At 33.3% G+C, this 23,972-nt stretch overlaps 1 protein-coding gene across 11 annotated transcripts in view; it reads right to left on the bottom strand.

Moving 5' to 3' along the window:
• Positions 1 to 7,514: 7,514 nt before the first annotated feature.
• The window catches only part of LOC129282526 (NACHT, LRR and PYD domains-containing protein 12-like), a 40,319-nt gene continuing 23,861 nt past the window's right edge, over positions 7,515 to 23,972 (bottom strand). For 7 of the 11 annotated variants that reach the window (XM_064115278.1, XM_064115276.1, XM_064115277.1 and 4 more), the window contains 7 exons: positions 19,868 to 20,035; positions 18,969 to 19,136; positions 17,844 to 18,011; positions 15,866 to 16,033; positions 14,749 to 14,913; positions 9,843 to 9,946; positions 7,515 to 9,021 (listed from right to left, as the gene is read on the bottom strand). In XM_064115278.1, the coding sequence (XP_063971348.1) occupies positions 9,848 to 9,946; positions 14,749 to 14,913; positions 15,866 to 16,033; positions 17,844 to 18,011; positions 18,969 to 19,136; positions 19,868 to 20,035 (936 nt within the window). In that variant the 3' untranslated portion in view covers positions 7,515 to 9,021; positions 9,843 to 9,847. The remainder of the gene's footprint in view (positions 9,022 to 9,842; positions 9,947 to 14,748; positions 14,914 to 15,865; positions 16,034 to 17,843; positions 18,012 to 18,968; positions 19,137 to 19,867; positions 20,036 to 23,972) is intronic. The other 4 variants (XM_064115280.1, XM_064115282.1, XM_064115284.1 and 1 more) reach the window with 1 other exon arrangement.

The raw sequence follows: 23,972 nt of genomic DNA on the forward strand, positions 1-23,972 counted from the left end.
ATCTATCTTATTACATACCCCACCCTCACACCTCTCCCTTCATTCCACATCTTCATCTCTATCTTATTACATACCCCACCCTCATACCTCTCCTTCATTCCACATCTTCATCTCTATCTTATTACATACCCCACCCTCATACCTCTCCCTTCATTCCACATCTTCATCTCTATCTTATTACATACCCCACCCTCATACCTCTCCTTCATTTCACATCTTCATCTCTATCTTATTACATACCCCACCCTCATACCTCTCCCTTCATTCCACATCTTCATCTCTATCTTATTACATACCCAACCCTCATACCTCTTCCTCCATTCCACATCTTCATCTCTATCTTATTACATACCCCACCCTCATACCTCTCCTTCATATCTATCTTATTACATACCCCACCCTCACACCTCTCCCTTCATTCCACATCTTCATCTCTATCTTATTACATACCCCACCCTCATACCTCTCCTTCATTCCACATCTTCATCTCTATCTTATTACATACCCCACCCTCATACCTCTCCTTCATTCCACATCTTCATATCTATCTTATTACATACCCCACCCTCACACCTCTCCCTTCATTCCACATCTTCATCTCTATCTTATTACATACCCCACCCTCATACCTCTCCTTCATTTCACATCTTCATCTCTATCTTATTACATACCCCACCCTCATACCTCTCCCTTCATTCCACATCTTCATCTCTATCTTATTACATACCCCACCCTCATACCTCTTCCTCCATTCCACATCTTCATCTCTATCTTATTACATACCCCACCCTCATACCTCTCCTTCATATCTATCTTATTACATACCCCACCCTCACACCTCTCCCTTCATTCCACATCTTCATCTCTATCTTATTACATACCCCACCCTCATACCTCTCCTTCATTCCACATCTTCATCTCTATCTTATTACATACCCCACCCTCATACCTCTCCCTCCATTCCACATCTTCATCTCTATCTTATTACATACCCCACCCTCACACCTCTCCCTTCATTCCACATCTTCATCTCTATCTTATTACATACCCCACCCTCATACCTCTCCTTCATTCCACATCTTCATCTCTATCTTATTACATACCCCACCCTCATACCTCTCCCTCCATTCCACATCTTCATCTCTATCTTATTACATACCCAACCCTCACACCTCTCCTTCATTCCACATCTTCATCTCTATCTTATTACATACCCCACCCTCATACCTCTCCTTCGTTCCACATCTTCATCTCTATCTTATTACATACCCCACCCTCACACCTCTCCCTCCATTCCACATCTTCATCTCTATCTTATTACATACCCCACCCTCATACCTCTCCTTCATTCCACATCTTCATCTCTATCTTATTACATACCCCACCCTCATACCTCTCCCTCCATTCCACATCTTCATCTCTATCTTATTACATACCCCACCCTCATACCTCTCCTTCATTCCACATCTTCATCTCTATCTTATTACATACCCCACCCTCATACCTCTCCTTCGTTCCACATCTTCATCTCTATCTTATTACATACCCCACCCTCACACCTCTCCCTCCATTCCACATCTTCATCTCTATCTTATTACATACCCCACCCTCATACCTCTCCTTCATTCCACATCTTCATCTCTATCTTATTACATACCCCACCCTCATACCTCTCCCTCCATTCCACATCTTCATCTCTATCTTATTACATACCCCACCCTCATACCTCTCCTTCATTCCACATCTTCATCTCTATCTTATTACATACCCCACCCTCATACCTCTCCCTCCATTCCACATCTTCATCTCTATCTTATTACATACCCCACCCTCACACCTCTCCTCCATTCCACATCTACATATCTCTTTATTTCTTACCACACTATGATTCATCTTGTAATTTTGTCAAAACAAGGTAGCCAAGACTGTAAATCAGATGTATTCAATAATGTTATAATAAAAATATAGTATTTGTATAGTGCACGTATACACCTTGCTAGGTACTCATGGCACTCCTATATTACCCTGGCTAAGCAAGTCTACCGATTCTGGTGTGCACAGCTTTTTGAGGAATTACTTCCTGCCGGTACCCATTTATCTCACCTGGGTTGAGTGCAGCACAGTGTGGAGAAATTTCTTGCTGAAGGAAAACATGCCATGGCTAGGATTCGAACCCACGACCCTCTGTTTGAAAGGCGAGTCAGAACCACTGAACCATGACGTGCCCACACAAACTTATCCCATGACAAACTCAGAGCAGACACAATATACATGAAAAAATAGAGTAATATTTATTCTAAAATTCATTCCCATGTGTATAAAAGTTCCACAACAATTGCATTCAGTATTCACAAGTCATTATTATTGGAACATTTGTATTTACAGTCAAAGCTGCTTTAGAGACCATCTGTCTACAACATCTTATTGACTCTAGAAGAAGATGATTGAAATTCAAATTCAACTTCATTACTACAATTTAAAAATATATAAATATACAAAATAATTTACATTAAATAGGGTTTATACTTGTGGAGGGGTCAAATTGAGCAATTGCTTCTATAAACTGAATCCATAATAAATATCAAATCAATACGTGTAAAAAATTTACACCAAAAGTAACAATATGGACATAAAAACTGAAAGATGGCATATTTTAATCATTTGTATTTTAGGGTTTATTATTGAGCTACACAGCTGAAACCTCTGCTGGTGATACACTTATTTCTTTTATTCTCTTTACTCCATCCTTTTCTCTATCTTGGTTTACTAGTGCTTGAAATAATATGGTGGAGCTACCGTTTGAGGCACCATCCCTGATAATAAGTGTGTATCCTTGTATATCATTGAAACATGCTCGTAAAGACTATCCTATTACAAAGACTGCTTCTCTCTATTGTTTGATATCTATATACAGGTTTTACTGTACCATGATACTGTGTATAATATTAATTTATATCTTTAGCAATATGAATGACATATTACATGTTTTAATGTTTTAATGATTCATGCAATTAAAACGAACTCTTCTATTTGCATTTAGAATGCATTATAAGTAACTCCATTGTGTCAAAAGTACAGGTGTACAACTTCACAATAAATTTGACAGAAGTCAGCCTTTCTACTCAGTAATCAACTTCTATCTAAGCAAGTTATCCATCAATTCTTATACATAATGAAGTGGATTGTGTGATACACACATTTGACAATAGTCAAGAACTATTTCAGGCAGAAATGACAATTCAAAACCAGTGACATCACAATGGCCTCTACAGGTGGATGCAAAATAAATTATCACACATCTTACATCGGGAGAATATGTAATTCATGAGAAATGTCATAAGAAATTAACATGAAGGCCTTGGCTTTAAAGCAAATGACATACATGTATACAGTTCATATAAAAAAAGTTTACACTGAGAAAAAATCCTGTAAAATTATACATTTGTAATATCTTGAAGATTTTTCCACATTTTAACATTGGTACAGATCTCTTTAAGCCAATGATGATATACATACATACATACATACATACCGAGGTTTTTACCTGACTGCTAAGAAAGCACGAATGCCTGTGAGCAAGCAACCAGGGGACCGACGGCTTAAGGTCCTCTCCGAGGGACCTGGTAATGAGGATAAATGCCTTACAAAAGGGCACTAGCGCATCACTTGGGAATCGAACCCGGGTCACCGGAATCCGAAACCCCCGCTCTACCGCGCCTCCGTAACTGTCAAACAATTGTTCCGCTTGAGTGAGCACCACTCACTTTTGAAAAATTATTTGCGCAGATTTGGAAATAGTTATATGAATAAAACGTAGACTTCAATCGTGAAGAAGGCACAGACTTTAGCTAGGAAGATTGATTTGGAGATATCTTTTACATTTTTAGCTTGTTTCCTTGCCCTAATACCTTCATAGAGCACCATTACGTACCACTTCACAATAATCTGACAGAAGTAATCCTTTCTACTCATTAATCACCTTCTCAATTAAATGGGATTTGGTCATTTTTGATACACCAATTTGACACTACTACTAATTTGATACACAAATTCTACTACATGTATTAACAACACATAATTAGTAATACCACTGTGTCCAAAATACAGGTGTACCACTTCACAATATTCTGACAGGAGCAATCCTTTTACTCAATTATCCTAAGACAAAACAGTTTAAATTTTGATTCATATTCAAGACGTAACATATTGGGGATTTTCTGATTCACAAATTTGATAAAAGTCAATACCTAGTCATTTTGATACACAACATTTCAAATTACCATTAAAATCCTCCTAAACCAAATTGGTCTATACAGGATGGATGGATACAATAAATTATCAAACATCTTACATCTGAAGGATGAGTAATTCATGGGAGATGTGATAATAAATGAACATTAAAAGGCATTTAACTTTTAAAGCAAATGACATACAGGAATGGAAAAATAGTTAGATATAAACAGTTAACAATGTACCCAAGAAAATTCCTGAAGATAACCAAATTTCAGCTGCCATTGGTTTATTATAGACAAAACTGTCTTCTAAACTTTACACTACTAATTTACATTATATATGTATCATTTATGACTCTATACATTATCAAAATTGGAGGACTTCACATACACTGTGAACATGTACTTGTAGCTTATAATAATTCCACAATGCTTTTTCTTACAATGCAAAGAATAAGATGAAATGTGACAAAATACTAGAAGCTGATTATTGGTCTCTGTTTAAAAGATAAATCATTCTGATACCATGGATACAGATGAAAAATGATGAAGATTATTTTCATCCAAGGAGTAATCATACTCAATGTAATCTATTGTGAGCTTGTGTATCTATATTGTATAATCAATTTTGTATGATTTTGAAATTGCCCCACCCCTCTGTTCTTCTAAAATAGAAAAAATAGCAGTTTGATTCGGATCACTTCTAAAAGGTGAAGAATTATTACCTTTATCATAATCAAATGGTGTCTTTTCATTTTGCTTTATTATTATTACAAGTTAGATATAAACATTGAATTAAGAATGGATGAGTAACTCAGTGTATGTACGCATCAGAAAACAAGTAATCTATTGTATGTTGTCATTGAATATGCATATTGTTATGAAGAGAATCAAATATTATATTGGTAGGTCATATATTTGTGTAAAAAGAACTGCCTTTCATTCTGAAAGATTACAACTTGGTTTCAAAGTTCATATTAAATTGATTTCATGTCTATAAAATCATCAAACAAAAAAGTGAATAGAATTGAAGTAGTGACTTTCTCCTTTATGATAAACATAATAGAATTGAAGGAGTGACTTTCTCCTTTATGATAAACATACTAGAATTGAGGAGTGACTTTCTCCTTTATGATAAACATAATTGAATTGAAGGAGTGACTTTCTCCTTTATGATAAACATAATAGAATTGAAGGAGTGACTTTCTCCTTTATGATAAACATAATAGAATTGAAGGAGTGACTTTCTCCTTTATGATAAACATACTAGAATTGAAGGAGTGACTTTCTCCTTTATGATAAACATAATAAAATTGAAGGAGTGACTTTCTCCTTTATGATAAACATAATAGAATTGAAGGAGTGACTTTCTCCTTTAGGATAAACATAATAGAATTGAAGGAGTGACTTTCTCCTTTATGATAATCATAATAGAATTGAAGGAGTGACTTTCTCCTTTATGATAAACATAATAGAATTAAAGGAGTGACTTTCTCCTTTATGATGAACATAATAGAATTGAAGAGTGACTTTCTCCTTTATGATAAACATAATATAATTAAAGGAGTGACTTTCTCCTTTATGATAAACATAATAGAATTGAAGGAGTGACTTTCTCCTTTATGATAATCATAATAGAATTGAAGGAGTGACTTTCTCCTTTATGATAAACATACTAGAATTGAGGAGTGACTTTCTCCTTTATGATAAACATAATTGAATTGAAGGAGTGACTTTCTCCTTTATGATAAACATAATAGAATTGAAGGAGTGACTTTCTCCTTTATGATAAACATAATAGAATTGAAGGAGTGACTTTCTCCTTTATGATAAACATACTAGAATTGAAGGAGTGACTTTCTCCTTTATGATAAACATAATAGAATTGAAGGAGTCTTTATGATAAACATAATAGAATTGAAGGAGTGACTTTCTCCTTTATGATAAACATAATAGAATTGAAGGAGTGACTTTCTCCTTTATGATAAACATAATAGAATTGAAGGAGTGACTTTCTCCTTTATGATAAACATAATAGAATTGAAGGAGCGACTTTCTCCTTTATGATAAACATAATAGAATTAAAAGAGGGACTTTCTCCTTTATGATAAACATAATAGAATTGAAGGAGTGACTTTCTCCTTTATGATAAACATAATAGAATTGAAGGAGTGACTTTCTCCTTTATGATAAACATAATAGAATTGAAGGAGTGACTTTCTCCTTTATGATAAACATAATAGAATTGAAGGAGTGACTTTCTCCTTTATGATAAACATAATAGAATTGAAGGAGTGACTTTCTCCTTTATGATAAACATAATAGAATTGAAAGAGTGACTTTCTCCTTTATGATAAACATAATAGAATTGAAGGAGTGACTTTCTCCTTTATGATAAACATAATAGAATTGAAAGAGCGACTTTCTCCTTTATGATAAACATAATAGAATTGAAGGAGCAACTTTCTCCTTTATGATAAACATAATAGAATTGAAGGAGTGACTTTCTCCTTTATGATAAACATAATAGAATTGAAGGAGTGACTTTCTCCTTTATGATAAACATAATAGAATTGAAGGAGTGACTTTCTCCTTTATGATAAACATAATAGAATTGAAGGAGTGACTTTCTCCTTTATGATAAACATAATAGAATTGAGAGTGTGACTTTCTCCTTTATGATAAACATAATAGAATTGAAAGAGTGACTTTCTCCTTTATGATAAACATAATAGAATTGAAGGAGTGACTTTCTCCTTTATGATAAACATAATAGAATTGAAAGAGCGACTTTCTCCTTTATGATAAACATAATAGAATTGAAGGAGCAACTTTCTCCTTTATGATAAACATAATAGAATTGAAGGAGTGACTTTCTCCTTTATGATAAACATAATAGAATTGAAGGAGTGACTTTCTCCTTTATGATAAACATACTAGAATTGAAGGAGTGACTTTCTCCTTTATGATAAACATAATAGAATTGAAGGAGTGACTTTCTCCTTTATGATAAACATAACATGATAAATAAAACATAATTAAAGGAAGGACATTCTCATTTTCTACAGCATAGTTGTTAGATCTTCTACCTCAGATAACATAATAGGATTCCAGGAAGAATAAAACAGTATTACCTCTGGAAGAGTTTGGCTTGATAACACATCAAACTGATATAATTTTGACATATGAAACATGGGTTTTGGTTAACCCTAAATAGACTGGGCTATTTTGATGCCTAAGAAGACTGGGGGGGGGGCTGATTCAGCCCCCCCTTATGATCTCGGCCGTCGATCGCGCGATCGCGAAGAAAATTGGCACACACGTTACCCATGGCATTATCTACCAAATTATTATATCAAAATCTGTGAAAAATCTCATTGCTCATTAATTATGTTAATTTATGCGTAAATTCATAAGTTTGCTCTAATTAACAAAATAATGCCCCTAAAATACTAAAAAAAAATTACATACTCTGTATAGGCATCTGATTAAATTTTTTTTAATGTCAACATCACATTTATTTTTTTATGTATTTTATTGTTTTCTAAATTTCTTATGTATTTCTTTGTTTTTCGACTTTTTTTTTTTTCATTGCAAATTGTTGGAGACTTTATTTTGACCATGAACAAGATAAAATTAATTGATTTTAAGCAGTAAAAAGAAAAATATGATACATTTTATGAATTTTGGCTAAAAACACTATTTGCAGTGGATTTCTACACAAATTCACGTTTATGAGCAATTTTGGGTTTGCATGCACTTATGAAACGCTGTGTAATTTCGAAACCGCGTACCCAGGGGTCACAATTTTGGTCTCAAAAGTTGCGCGAGACTTGAAAGTAAAAATTCAGCGAATGATGCGGTCAAAAAAATTTCGCGCGGCGGATTTATCGCGAACAATGTCGAGGGGGGGGGCTGAATCAGCCCCCAGTCTTCTTAGGGTTAAGAATAATATGAAAATATTTGGAATAGCTTTGAAAAATATTTAAAATTTATCTTTATATATGCATAAACTTAACAAGGTGAATTTTTTTTAACATCATGTACTAGGTAATAAATGAAAATTAGCATCAACAACGGGTGGTGACTGCATAATCTTCTATGCTCAAAAGTTTTCACATTATAAATTCCTTGCAAATCTTTCTGGGATAGAAAGAGCTCAGTCATTTTACGAATAAAATAATGTTCCAGGGAGAAAACTGAAATGGGTTCATGTACACACTATTGTAGGATCTAGTGACTGTCATGGAGACCAATAAGATGGTTCTATTAATTAGAGTAGAATAAAACCGGTTATACCATCTAGATGGTTGGGATACTCTGTTATATGTACATGTACACACCATTGTAGGATCTAGTGACTGTCATGGAGACCAATAAGATGGTTCTATTCATTAGAGTAGAATGAAACCAGTTATACCATCTAGATGGTTGGGATACTCTGTTATATGTTTGTATGAATTACTTGGCACTATGTCACCAACACATACACTAAATAATCAAGTCCAAGGTGGTATATTTAGTTTAAAAATTCCAAGGCTTTCATCCAGCATGACCGGTTACTATGGCAGCGTATCATTGTGCAGACATTAGTGACATCATAATGCGCGCACAGGTATAATTGCTAATGATAATACATGTACATGACACAGTCCATGACAGAGAAATGTCATTCATCAAAATATTTGTCTGAGGAAGAGGCACCAGCAGCAGAGTACTCATGTTAAGAAAGAGGGTCCAACCGAGGAGCTCTCATCTAAAAAATCTTGCCCGAAGAAGATCCATTTGGCTATGGATATTTAGAAAATGCAAAAATACAGGATTAATTCAACAGGATGTGGGCCCAAAATCCTCGTAAATATAAATTACTAAAAGCGGTTTCATGGCCAGGTAAGGTGTTCCTGATACATGTAAATTAATAATGTTAAGACATGTTTTTATGACCAGTTTAGGAACAATTATTTCATTCCTCTTACAAATAAATTAGTTTGGTACAAAAACGCTGCTGTTCATGACCAGTTTAGGTACAATTATTGCACTCCTCGTAGGCCTACATATAAATGTGTATTCCAATCATTTCAAACAACATCCAAATGTGGATTTCTCGTAAATATAAATCAGTACTGTAAAAAATCTGTTTTATGAACAATATTGTTCGGTTTTACTAATTTTAGCTAAAATTTTGGCCTTCCTTAAACTTACAACTAGTAAGAAGTTTCATGACAAATGAAAATTACAATTACCGTTTTCCTCATACATACATATTAATATTGCACATAAACATGTTTCATGACCTTTTTAGGTACAATTGCTGTGTTCCTCATATGAATCAAGTACTAGTGGACGAAGCAGTTTCATGATCAGTTTTAAGTACAATCATTATGTTCCTCATACTTATAAATTAGTAGTGTATATGATTATTTCATTTACATGACCAGTTTAGGTACAATTATCTTATGTCATACATGTACATTTATAAATGAGTTGGCCCATTGTAATGATCAAATTAATGAGCAGTATAAGAACAGTTTATACATTGATCATATCTAGGTTGTATCAGTCTGAGTGAAGAGGTCACCTTTAGCTTAATAAGTTTATTAGTTCACCTACCGTATCTACATGAAGTAACTGAGTGTTTGTAAGAATGATTGAAGATCCTTCTGAGGCTCTTCATTGAACATGAAATTTCCTTTACTGATCTGAGGGAAAGAACCCTGAAAGAATAGAAGCATCATTGGAAATAGTAATTCATCAAATCATTTCTTTATTCTCATTTTCATAATGCTCAAAATTGTATTATGCATAGAATATACCTTTCTTATTTTATTTAAATATTATATAGGTCATATCAGGCGCGGATTCTGAGTTGGACTTTTACAGGGAGCTGATTAATGCATGCAAAGGTTGCCAACACTTACAGAGAGTGTTAAGCGTGCTTCCTAGGGGGGAGAATGCAGGGAGGGGGAGTTTGCCCCCTTGTGTGCGGAGCACAAGATTTTGATAATTATCTCCTCAAATTCAAATTAACAGAAGATGTCTCTTGCATCTCTAGGAGAAAACTGAAACGAGGTGAATTTTTAAATAGTGATGAGAAAGAGAACAGGAGGAAGATCTGAGGACAAAGAGAAAATAGAGACACAGAGAGAGGAGACAGACAATGCAACATGAATATAGTGTTTATCACAATAAAATAACTCAATATGACAATCTGGTGTTTTGTGTTGCTTTTATACTGTTATGTATCCTCTTAAATTTCTTGATTGCTTTTGTCTAAAAATTGACCATCTGAAATTCATGGAAAACTATATCAAAGTACTTCAGTATTTCCTTGCATTATTTTGAGTTTTCAACAATTAATCTTTGCTTTCATTGTACATGTAGAAAACAAATACAATTTACATGTATAACCTATGACCTACTTTTAAGAACTGAACTTGCCATGACACTTCACATCCTTTATCATTAAAAGAATTGACCTTCTGTGTTATTTGACACATTGTTTTAATACTGTATCAATCATTTTCTTGCTTTAAAACCCGGTACTCCATTGGTCTGATGGAATTAAATGCATCAACTTTTGCAAGTTATAATCATTTTGAACTTGATAATATATACATTTATTTGTTTTTTTTTATGAAAGTTTTAATCTGCAAGTTTCGAGCATTCAGCAATTACATTAAAATTGAACTTTCTGTTTCTCAATAAATAAAACAAACAAATGCTTATGCATGGAATTTGCCTGATGCAAATTCACATAAATTTTCAAATTACCTTCATCTTTTAATAATGATAAACAGAAGCTGATCCAGCTTTTCACCAAGGGGGGGGGGGGAACATTTTCCTGATCGGGCTCAAAATTGATTTTTGTTAGTTTCTTCGATGGGGTAGTCCTATAACATTCACTTTTTAGCTATATTCTTATAAAATAACATAAATCTATCATAATCTCATAAGCCCTAATTTAAAAAGAGTGAGCGCGAAGTGCGAGCTAAAATTTTTGAAATTTAATGTATTTTGTCCCTAATATTGAACATTCTGAGTGCAATGTTTTTTATCCTGAACAAGATGAGTATGTAACTATAGGTCTATAATTACTGCAAGTGCGAGCAGAATTTTTTTAAAGAGGTTCTGGCCTTATCGAAAAGATGTATTTCACCAACCAAGCGAGCTGAAATTTTTTTACATTCTGACCTAAAAAATGGACGTTCGAAGCACATTTTTGTAACCAGGAACAGGATATAACAAAATATTGTTACGGAAAAATTGAGATTTCATGTTTTATAAAGCATGAAAAGGATGGGTAATTGGGTATCTTCCTACATTCTGATATTCTGATCTGAAACTGGATAATTTAAGAACTAACTGCATATATCTCAATAAGGTTCAAGGTTTATTCATATGAACATTTCACATTTTCAACTCAATACAAACAATAGTATTATACAATACAAATTATCATAGAAAAGCTTAAATAAATATCATAAAATATGAAATGTATACCTAATATAACAATAGAAAAAGTACTAAAATGTATCCTTGTAATAGCTAGGTTCTAAAATAATGACAAAGAAAGAAAATGGGAAATGTAGATATGAGGGAGCCAAAAGTAAAAGCAGAGCTTGTTGGTTGAAGGCTCCAAAGAATATGCAGTGAAAGTCCCATAAAAATATCAATACGACAAGAAAAATAGAGGAATGAATAAAAGAGCAAACGAAAAGTAAACAAAAGCGGGGGATACACAAATACATAAATAAAGGAGGCGCGATAGCTCAGTCGGTAGAGCGGGGGATTTGTATTCCGGTGATCTGGGTTCGATTCCCACTTGGTGTGCTAGTGCCCTTTGGTATAAAGGCATTAATCCTCATTACCAGGTCCTTCGGAGAGGACCTTAAGCCGTCGGTCCTTTGGTTGCTTGCTTACAAGCATTCATGCTTTCTTAGCAATCAGGTAAAAAATCCCCACCAATCAATCAATAAATAATGAGTAAAATAATAAGTGTAAAAGCAACAAATTTGATCAGAGCCTGTAGGAGCATGAAAATAATTATTGCTAAGAGTGGCAAAAAAGTAATGATAATAATGGAAGTCAATGATCAATGGCATCAGGGAGTAATGAGCGGAAGGGACGGTAAGGGGGGCAACAAGGGAGGGGGGCACTCAAGTAATACCTTGGTCACATTTGCTCTATCGCCGCCGTACGGCGAGTCGAAAACAGCCGTTTATTAATTTTAATTCAAACCACCTATACATGTATGTAAGAGTAGGTACCACCACATAATAGATTCACATCCGATCAAGATGACCAAAGATCCCTGGGCCGGGGGGATGACTTCCAAGGATATGACAACCCACGCGCAACAGATATAAAGGAGCAATGAGAAATAAAACATAAAATTAATTCAGGATAAACTACTAGAGCAAATGGAATGAGGCTATAACTGATATATAGATACACAACTGTGTTCATACTAAGAATAGTCCTTGAGAAGAAGATGTTTCAGCTTTCATCGAAAGACATATATTGAGGGTGGTATAAACATGCGCGCGCATGTTTTAGATTTAGACCTAAAAATCTGTGCATTCTAAATACATTTTTTATCATGGAAATCAATAATGCAAGCTGAAAATATTTCATACTCTGATCTGAAAAAGGATCAATTAGCACTATTTCAAGCACTGTGTAGGAAAAATCTGAAGTGGATATAGACCGCACTTTAAATGATGCAAGAGCGAAGCTTATATTTTTATAATTATCATTTTGACCTAGAAACGGGACAATCTAAGGATATTTTGTCATCATACAAAAATTATGACTAACACGTATCTTCCTACTCCTCTTCCTTAGCGCAAGATAAGACTTGTTGATATTCTTTTCTGAAAAAGGGACAATTTGATTATTAAGAATTTATGAAAATGTTATTATCTTATTCATTCATCTCATAACCCTAATGAGAGTGCAAAATTTGTTGATATTAAGGCCTGAAAACTGGACATTTTAGCACTTTTGTAATTATGAATAGGATGCCTGGGTTAATATATTTTCAACAATTAATGTGAGCACAAATCGCAAGCTGAAATTTTTGATAAAATGTAATTTAAACAGGTTGATTGTACTTCAAAAGAAAGCCATTCGTCTATGTTCTAACACGCATTATCTTGCCCATACTCCACCTCTATTTAAAAAGTTCAACACTGCCAATTTAACTGATACTATAAAAATAAAGGCAGCACTTTTTATGTTCCGATATATGAATAACATGTTACCAGCCATATTCAATAATTATTTTTTTACGGTTGATAAAAAACATAGTGTTAATACAAGACAGAGAAACAATATATTTGTGCCATATTCACGCTTAAAACTACGACAGACGAACTCTATTAAACACAAAGGGGCTCAATTTTGGAACAGTCTTAACCCACTACTTAAAAGAATGACCACCGTTACCTCATTTAAAGCTAGAATTAAACAACATCTTCTTGCCACTTACAAGTGATTCCTTTAAATTAAACCAATATTAAACAAACAGTCATATGATATATTTATTCACTCACTCACTATTTCTTTTGTATTTCATTATATGAAATATGATTTATTTTCTCCTCATTGTCCTTGAAACAAATTTTTCATTCCTTGCTGAATAAGTCTTTCATAACACACACACACAAGATTTAAAATAACATTAAAACTATTCATTTTTAATGTAAATCTATTAATTATGAGTACTATATTCCTTAGCAATTGAGACGTATTCTAAAGAAATATGTCATCAGACACCAACTCACTAAACATAGGTTGAGCAGGACAAAAACATATTTATTGTCTTGCCAAAAGATATATGTAATGTTGATTGAAAAACATTAATTTGGAACTGATGCCAAGTTGTGAGGCAGGTATATATATGTGAGTCAGCAAGGAAACAGTATATATATTCATATCATGTTTGTATATACCATTTTCCATTCCAGCTTTTACCCTACATACAATCTCAATCTAAACCACCTGGTCATTGTTCATTTCATCCTATTATTATGTTCCATGTATACACTCAATGTAGCTCTCACTGTACTGTATACATTGTATGTATCATGGTCAATATCACTCTCATACACATACCACATGTACCTCTGATATTCAATGATCTACTTTCTCTCCCACCTTTTTGAAGCTGATATTTATCTTTATATCTTTCATGTGTATTATCATAAGAGATGACTAGGAAGAATCACATATGGATAAAGTTAAAAAGGTTTCCATGTTTCGACATCAATCATAACCAAACACTTGAAGATATGACAAATTTGTCAATTACAGCATACTTGTGCATTAGAACCAAATTTGAAAAAGAAATCTCATCTAGTCTCCTTTTTTTATTTATAAACACTCTCAAACAATATTTCTAAGTAGCTTGAAATATGTTCTTTAATGTATTTAACACAATAAAATTAGATAAACACTTTTTCACTATTCCAAGTTTTCCAAACATGATGTGAGAATAAAATAGAGGCAGACATACCTTCAAGGTTGAAGCCTTCTCATTCAGATGAGAACAGAACTCCTCGTCACAAACTCCTCTCAGTATCAGGTTAGTCAGGTTAGGGAGGGAGCATAAAGCTTCTACTAGGTGATGTGAAGAGGCTGATGATAGAGACTTATCAATCAAAATCTCAAGAGTACGGACCTACATGTGTACAAACATTGATCATTAAACATACATGTACATATCAGATGGTATGATCATGCTGTAATGCTTCAAGTTGAACTGGTTCAAAAATGTGTTGATAAGGCTAATGTATTCATAGATATATTTCACAACATAACATTTTAGCATCCATACATGTTTAGGCTTCACATCTTTTCTGTTGATGTGTATTTTCTTTACAAAAGACATTTTAATACCTATGAATTTTGAAAGAAGGAATTATTACAGGTAATCTCTGTACCCTTATTCTACCTTACAGCATCACTTTCAACAATTTCTGAGATATCACGAAAATGATCAATTTAGGACCATACATGTGAATACCATAATAATCTCATATACTCTGTGATATGTTTGTTACTTCATATTTGTATTCTATTTTCAGTAACCTTTTACCCTGCATACCATCTCAATCTAAACCACCTGGTCATTGTTCATTTCATCCTATTATTATGTTTCATGTATACACTCAATGTAGCTCTCACTGTACTGTATACATTGTATGTATCATGGTCAATATCACTCTCATACACATACCACATGCACCTCTGATATTCAATGATCTACTTTCTCTCCCACCTTTTTGAAGCTGATATTTCTCTTTATATCTTCCATGTGTATTATCATAAGAGATGACTAGGAAGAATTACATATGGATAAAGTTAAAAAGGATTCCATGTTTTGACATCAACCATAACCAAACACTTGAAGATATGACAATTTCTCAATTACAGCATACCTGTGCATTAGAACCAAATTTGAAAAAAAAATCTCATCTAGTCCCCTTTATTTATAAACACTCTCAAACAATATTTCTAAGTAGCATAAAATATGTTCTTTAATGTATTTAACACAATAAAGTTAGTAAATACTTTTTTACTATTCCAAGTTTTCCAAACATGATGTGAGAATAAAGTAAAGGCAGACATACCTTCAAGGTTGAAGCCTTCTCATTGAGATGAGAACAGAACTCCTCCTCTTCACAAACTCCTATCAGTATCAGGTTAGTCAGGTTAGGGAGGGAGCATAAAGCTTCTACTAGGTGATGTGAAGAGGCTGATGATAGAGGCTTATCAATCAAAATCTGAAGAGTATGGACCTACATGTGTACAAACATTGATCATTAAACATACATGTACATATCAGATGGTATGATCATGCTGTAATGCTTCAAGTTAAACTGGTTCAAAAATGTGTTGATAAGGCTAATGTTTGCATCACAACATAACATTTTAGCATCCATACCTGTTTAGGCTTCACAGCTTTTCTGTTGATGTGTATTTTGTTTATAAAAGACATTTTAATACCTATGAATTTTGAAAGAAGGAATTATTACAGGTAATATCTGTACCCTCATTCTACATTATAGCATCACTTTCAACAATTTCTGAGATATCATGAAATGATTAATTTAAGATCATACATGTGAAGACCATAATAATCTCAGATACTCTGTGATATGTTTGTTACTCCATATTTGTATTCTATTTTCAGTAACCTTTTACCCTGCATACCATCTCAATCTAAACCACCTGGTCATTGTTCATTTCATCCTATTGTTATGTTCCATGTATACACTCAATGTAGCTCTCATTGTACTGTATACATTGTATGTATCATGGTCAATATCACTCTCATACACATACCACATGCACCTCTGATATTCAATGATCTACTTTCTCTCCCACCTTTTTGAAGCTGATATTTCTTTTTATATCTTCCATGTGTATTATCATATTAGAGATGACTAGGAAGAATCACATATGGATAAAGTTAAAAAGGATTCCATGTTTCGACATCATAACCAAACCCTTGAAGGTAATGAATTGACAATTTCTCAATTACAGCATATCTGTGCATTAGAGTCAAATTTCCAAAACATTTACTCATCTACAAAATGTAGTATCCTTTATTAATAAACACTCCCATACAATACATCTAAATAGTATAAAAAATTATGTTCTCTAACATATTTAACACTATAAAATCGAATAAACACTTTTTGATTACTGTAGAAGCCGTTATTTTCGCGTACAGAATTTTTCGCGAATCGCGGGGGTCCCGACATTTTCGCGGGTTGTTAAATTCGCGATCGGAAGATGTAGTAAACATTTCCACAGCATTTAAAAGAAGTAAAACTAGTGCAAATCACTACTCTTCAAAGTCCCTGTGCTGATGTGTCTTTTCTACATAAGTATGTCCCTGTAAAAACAGTTACAAACTGTGGAAAAAGGTGGTTTAAATTTCATTTTTTTTACCTTTAGATCTGAAAATTCATCATGCCACAGTTTGATCTGTAATTTATAGGGTTAAGCAATCTTTAGAATTTGTGTTTTGTTCTATTAATTTTTCAAAAGGTTGGTAAAAGTGAAAAAATGTGGAATTTTGTGAACAGAATCTTCACCTCTAAAAGCTCTGGTCATGTGACTTATGAATATTAATGAGTATGCAAATAGCTGCCAATACGTGTGTATAGAGTCAATCAGTTGACAATAAAATCAAATTATTTCATGGAAAATACATTTTAATATTACAGTATGTGTATAGATATTGATAAAATAATGTTAGTAAATAGTTTAGGCTCTGATTTTGTTTGAGAAATTAAAAAAAGTGAAATTCTAGCTAACTTTTTGAATCACTAACTGTACTTTCTAAGCCTTATTTTTTGTACATATAGAGGTGCATATCTCCACTTTCTCGATACACAGTATGTTTTCAATAGCAAAGCTTTGCTGTTGGGGACATTGGCACTGACTAAGAAGTGTGTCAATATTTTCGCGTGTTGTTAAATTCGCGGCCGATCGGCAATTCGCGAAATCCGCGAAAATAAAACCCCCGCGAAAATTACAGCTTATACAGTATTCCATATTTTCAAACATGTTATGAGTATAAAGTAGAAGCAAGCATACCTTCAAGGTTGAAGCCTTCTCATTCAGACGAGAACAGAACTCCTCCTGGTCACAAACTCCTATCAGCATCAGGTTAGTCAGGTTAGGTAGGGAGCATAAAGCTTCTACTAGGTGATGTGAAGAGGCTGATGATAGAGGCTTATTATTCCAAATCTTAAGAGTATGGACCTACATGTGTACAAACATTGATCATTAAACATACATGTACATATCAGATGGTATGATCATGCTGTAATCCTTCAAGTTAAACTGGTTCAAAAATGTGTTTATAAGGCTTATATTCATACATGTATTTCACAACATATAGCATTGTAGCATCCATACCTGTTTAGGCTTTATAGCTTTTCTGTTGAGGTGTATTTTGTTAAAGGACTGCATATTTGGAATATCTCTGAATCTTGAAATAAGGAATTGTTACATGTAATCTCTGTACCCTTATTCTACATTATATCATCACTTTGAACAATTTCTGAGATATCATGAAATGATTAATTTAAGATCATACATGTGAAGACAATAATAATCTCAGATACTCTGTGATATGTTTGTTACTCCATATTTGTATTCTATTTTCAGTAACCTTTTACCCTGCATACCATCTCAATCTAAACCACCTGGTCATTGTTCATTTCATCCTATTGTTATGTTCCATGTATACACTCAATGTAGCTCTCACTGTACTGTATACATTGTATGTACATGTATCATGGTCAATATCACTCTCATACACATACCACATGTACCTCTGATATTCAATGATCTACTTTCTCTTCAACTTTTTGAAGCTGATATTTCTCTTTATATCTTCCATGTATACCAATTTTATTAAGAGATGTCTAGTCAAAATCACAGACGGACATAGTTGTAAACAATTCCTTATCTCTGCATCAACGATAACCAAACACTTGATGATATGACAATTTTTCAATTACAGCATACCTGTGCATTAGAGCCAAATTTCTAAAACATTTACTCATCTAGTCTCCTTTATTAATAAACACTCCTAAATAGTAGTAAAAAATATGTTCTTTTATAATGTATTTAACACAATAAAATTAGACTTTTTTTTCTTCATTATTCCATGTTTTCAAACATGTTATGAGTATAAAGTAGAAGCAAGCATACCTTCAAGGTTGAAGCCTTCTCATTCAGATGAGAACAGAACTCCTCCTTGTCACAAACTCTACTCAGTGTCAGGTTAGTCAGGTTAGGTAGGGAGCATAAAGCTCCTACTAGGTGATGTGAAGAGGCTGATGATAGAGGCTTATTATTCTCAATCTGAAGAGTATGGACCTACATGTGTACAAACATTGATCATTAAACATACATGTACATGTACATATCAGACGGTATGATCATGTGGTAAAACTGGTTCAAAAATGTGTTGATAAGGCTAATGTTTGGATATGTATTTCACAACATAACATTTTAGCATCCATACCTGATAAGGTTTCACAGCTTTTCTGTTGAAGTATATTTTCAGTAACCTTTTACCCTGCATACCATCTCAATCTAAACCACCTGGTCATTGTTCATTTCATCCTATTATTATGTTCCATGTATACACTCAATGTAGCTCTCATTGTACTGTATACATTGTATGTATCATGGTCAATATCACTCTCATACACATACCACATGCACCTCTGATATTCAATGATCTAATTTCTCTCTTAACTTGTTAAAGCTGATATTTCTCTTTTTATCTTCCACGTATACCTATTTTATGAAGAAATATCTTGTAAAACTGACTGACGGACAAAGTTGTAAACAATTCTTTATTTCTACATCAGTCATAACCAAACACTTGAGGACATGACAAATTGTTTCAATTACAGCATACCTGTGCATTAGAGCCAAATTTCCAAAACATTTACTCATCTAGTCTCCTTTATTAATAATCACTCCTAAATAGTATAAAAATATGTTCTTTAATGTATTTAACAATAAAATTAGATAAACATTTTTTTTTATTATTCCACGTTTTCAAGCATGGTGTGGGTATAAAGTAGAGGCGGATATACCTTCAAGGTTGAAGCCTTCTTATTCAGATGAGAACAGAAATCCTCTTGGTTACACACTTTATATAGTGTCAGGTTAGTCAGGTTAGGTATGGAGCATAAAGCTTCTACTAGGTGATGTGAAGAGGCTGATGATAGAGGCTTATCAATCAAAATCTGAAGAGTATGGACCTACATGTGTACAAACATTGATCATTAAACATACATGTACATATCAGATGGTATGATCATGCTGTAATGCTTCAAGTTGAACTGGTTCAAAAATGTGTTGATAAGGCTAATGTATTCATAGATGTATTTCACAACATAACATTGTAGCATCCATACCTGTTTAGGCTTCACAGCTTTTCTGTTGATGTGTATTTTGTTTATAAAAGACATTTTAATACCTATGAATCGTGAAAGAAGGAATCATTACAGGTTATCTCTGTACCCTTATTCAACATTATAACATCACTTTCAACAATTTCTGAGATATCACAAAAATGATCAATTTAAGATCATACATGTGAAGACAATAATAATCCCAGATACTCTGTGATATGTTTGTTACTTCATATTTGTATTCTATTTTCAGTAACCTTTTACCCTACATACCATCTCAATCTAAACCACCTGGTCATTGTTCATTTCATCCTATTGTTATGTTCCATGTATACACTCAATGTAGCTCTCACTGTACTGTATACATTGTATGTATCATGGTCAATATCACTCTCATACACATACCACATGTACCTCTGATATTCAATGATCTAATTTCTCTCCCACCTTTTTGAAGCTGATATTTCTCTTTATATCTTCCATGTGTATTATCATAAGAGATGACTAGGAAGAATCACATATGGATAAAGTTAAAAAGATTCCATGTTTCTACATCAACCATATCCAAACACTTTATTTTCATTATATAGCTTTTCTGTTTAAGTGCATGTATTATGTTAATACTAAAACCTCTGAATATTGAAAGAATTAAATTTTTCAAAATCGTTTATCTTGGTTATGTACTGTTGGCATTATATAATATTAACTGCCTTATTCTTGTGGAAGCGCAGTGGTGTAGCGGTTCTGACTCTCGCCTTGTAATCAGAGGGTCATGTTTTCGAATCCCACCATGGCGTAGCGTCCTTTGGCAAGGCATAAATCAACACTTTGCCACTCTTACCCAGGTACTAATTGATTGAGTACCGGTAGGAAACAACCATCATTGTGGTTGGTTTAGCAGGTGTGCGCCTATAAAAACAGGCTGCTTAAAGATTGATTAAGTGAATGGGTAATAATAATTATGAAGTGCTTTGAGAAGTCATAGATTGATAAAGCGCTATATGCCAATTATTATTATTCTCAAAACAAATTTGGATGATTTACAAGTTTACAAAAGCCTGTAATTGATGTGACCTATAATTACTTTTCGATGCAAAGAACTTAATAATTTCAAACATTCTTTCAAGAACAACATGTGCTGCTACTGCATGTCTACATAGATGTATTCCATTTTCAGAATTAAGCCTTCACCCTGCAAACCATCTCAATCCAACCCACCTGGTCATTTTTCATTACCTTCACTCTATGTATATTTATATTCCCTATACTGTAATACACACATGTATCATGGACATTGTCATTCAATATCACTCTCATACAAATACCACATGCACCTCTGAAATTCAATGATCTACTTTCTCTCCTACATGTAACTTTTAAAGCTAATATATCCCTTTTTAACTTCCATGATTATAAAATATTATTAATTAAAAGATGTCTAGGAAGATATGGATTTTATAAAGTTAAAAACGATTCCATGTTTTTGCATCAATTAGATGTTTTTGCGTCAAAACACTTGACAGTATAACACATTTTGAATGACAGCATACCTGTGCATTAGAACCAGATTTTTAAAAAAAATCTCATTTAGTCTCCCTTATTTATAAGCACTCTCAGATAATATTGTCTACATACATGTAGTACAAAAATTTGTTCTTAAATGTATTTATCCCTATACGATTACATTTTTCATATTGGTAACGTCATAAACAGGGCAGCTGCCCAAAATAATACATAATATAAAATGAATATAAATTTAAAATATCTTAACGGTTTGTGATGATTTATTTTCACCAAACGATATGAAAAGAATTTACTAGCATATAACATCAATCAAATATTCAATAATAACTTCATTTATTCATTATGATGGATTTTTCTTGAACATTCAATATTTTTTTATATTTTCTGTTATTTTATTCAACTTTTTGTCAGGGTGAACTTCCCCTTAAAACATGATATTTGTTATGTTCTTCCTTGTACATACATCAGTATTTATCAAAAGATGTATGAAAAGAATCATGAATTCGGTATTAGTCAGTTACTTAATATACAGGCCTACATAATTATGTAAACCTGTGTAGCGATTATAACCAGAACTTCATAACAGAATTAGCTGGACACTAAACCTGTGCAGTACATGTAGAGCAAAAAAATATCCAGGATATTAATTCACCTTTTGTTTGTTATTTAAAACAATCTAGAGGGTATGTTATAATACATATTTGATAATAATATTATTTTGCATTTATACAGCGCTTAACACAACGGAACAATGTCACTAAGAGCTTTACAGAAATATTATTACCCCGGTCAAAGGATCCTTGCAGGCCCGCATACAATGTATGCACCTTCTCCACTCCCTGAAAAGCACTCCAACAAGAGTTCTAAGACTCAATTGCTAGGCATACTATTTATAGGCTTTTGCATCCTACCGGGTACCCATTTAATGCCTGGGTGGAGAGTGGCAAATTGTGGATTGACACCTTGCCAAAGGACGCTAGGTCATGGTGGGATTCGAACACATGACCCTCTGATTACAAGGCGAAGGTCAGAACCGCTACACTACTGCGCTTAAATGTACAATACATGTATCTTTGTCCATCTCAACTATCCGTTCACGTTGTAATCTTTCTATCTCTTTTTACCAAGAGCCTCATAAAAGCAGCTAGGTTGAAAGATTGGCCCTAGTTTTTATAAACAGTATTTAGAGATTGGTGCTAATCACACTACTACTACACTATACCTCATTTGATATGTCTGGTCTGAGCAAAGCTCCATCACAAACCATCAATGTGATTATATGCTACATTTGCTTTGTTTTAGCTTTCTGTTAGAAATAATAGATTGTTAATATTCCTGGCATTATTACGCTGTTAAGGTTATTACGGCATAAGGACTGATTTCTTATCCCTTCTCTTTGCTCTCTCCCCTCTCTCTCCCCCTCTGTCTTTCTCTCTCTCTTCTTTCTCTTTATTCCCCTCAACCTTTTTTCTATCTTACTATGTTCGATATCCTTTCTTCCCATCAGTCATTGTTCCTAATTCTCCCTATCTTGATCTCTTTTCAAGCTTCCATTTGCCCCCAAGTTTCTTCTCTAAGATATGAATACTCAATTCCAACCATTCTTGCTTTTTTCATATACTTGTATTTGCATAGTTTATATATATTTGACATAACAATATGTTTGTACAATTATGAATTCATGTAAAAAGAAATCAGAACAAAATAAGTTAAACCAAATAGCATCTCCTCCTCCCCCTTCTCATTACTTCACTATGAATTTCGTTATGAATTGAATTGACTCGTTATAATCCATGTGCATATTATCGTTTGCTTTATGTTTGTTTATGTACATGTATATTCAATTTATGTTGCCCTGTATACTGTTCGTCTAAAACAGATAACCTGGGCTTATTGTATTTGTTTCCTTTTTTATCATTTAAAGGTTATTTCTAAAAAATAAAATTTAAAAAAAATTGTTATGTTTTTTTCAAACTGGTCGTTAATCATTTTATTTGCCTTACATGTATCGAGGAATGTCACTGTACAAGACTGGCATAATAAATCATGATTATGTAGGCAACTTAAAATTGCAATCATATTCACTAAATGTCATCAGCATTATATCAGGATTACAATTACAGTGTTATATAATCTAGAATTATAAATAAAAAATTATTAGTATTGTTTTTAGCACCTTCATTTTCATTATTACTATCATCACTCATCATCTTCTTCCTCTTTATTCTAACATCAACATGACCATCTTATTCTTTAAGAT

This window comes from Lytechinus pictus, unplaced genomic scaffold (genome assembly GCF_037042905.1).
Source record: "Lytechinus pictus isolate F3 Inbred unplaced genomic scaffold, Lp3.0 scaffold_26, whole genome shotgun sequence".
Classification (NCBI taxonomy): domain Eukaryota; kingdom Metazoa; phylum Echinodermata; class Echinoidea; order Temnopleuroida; family Toxopneustidae; genus Lytechinus; species Lytechinus pictus.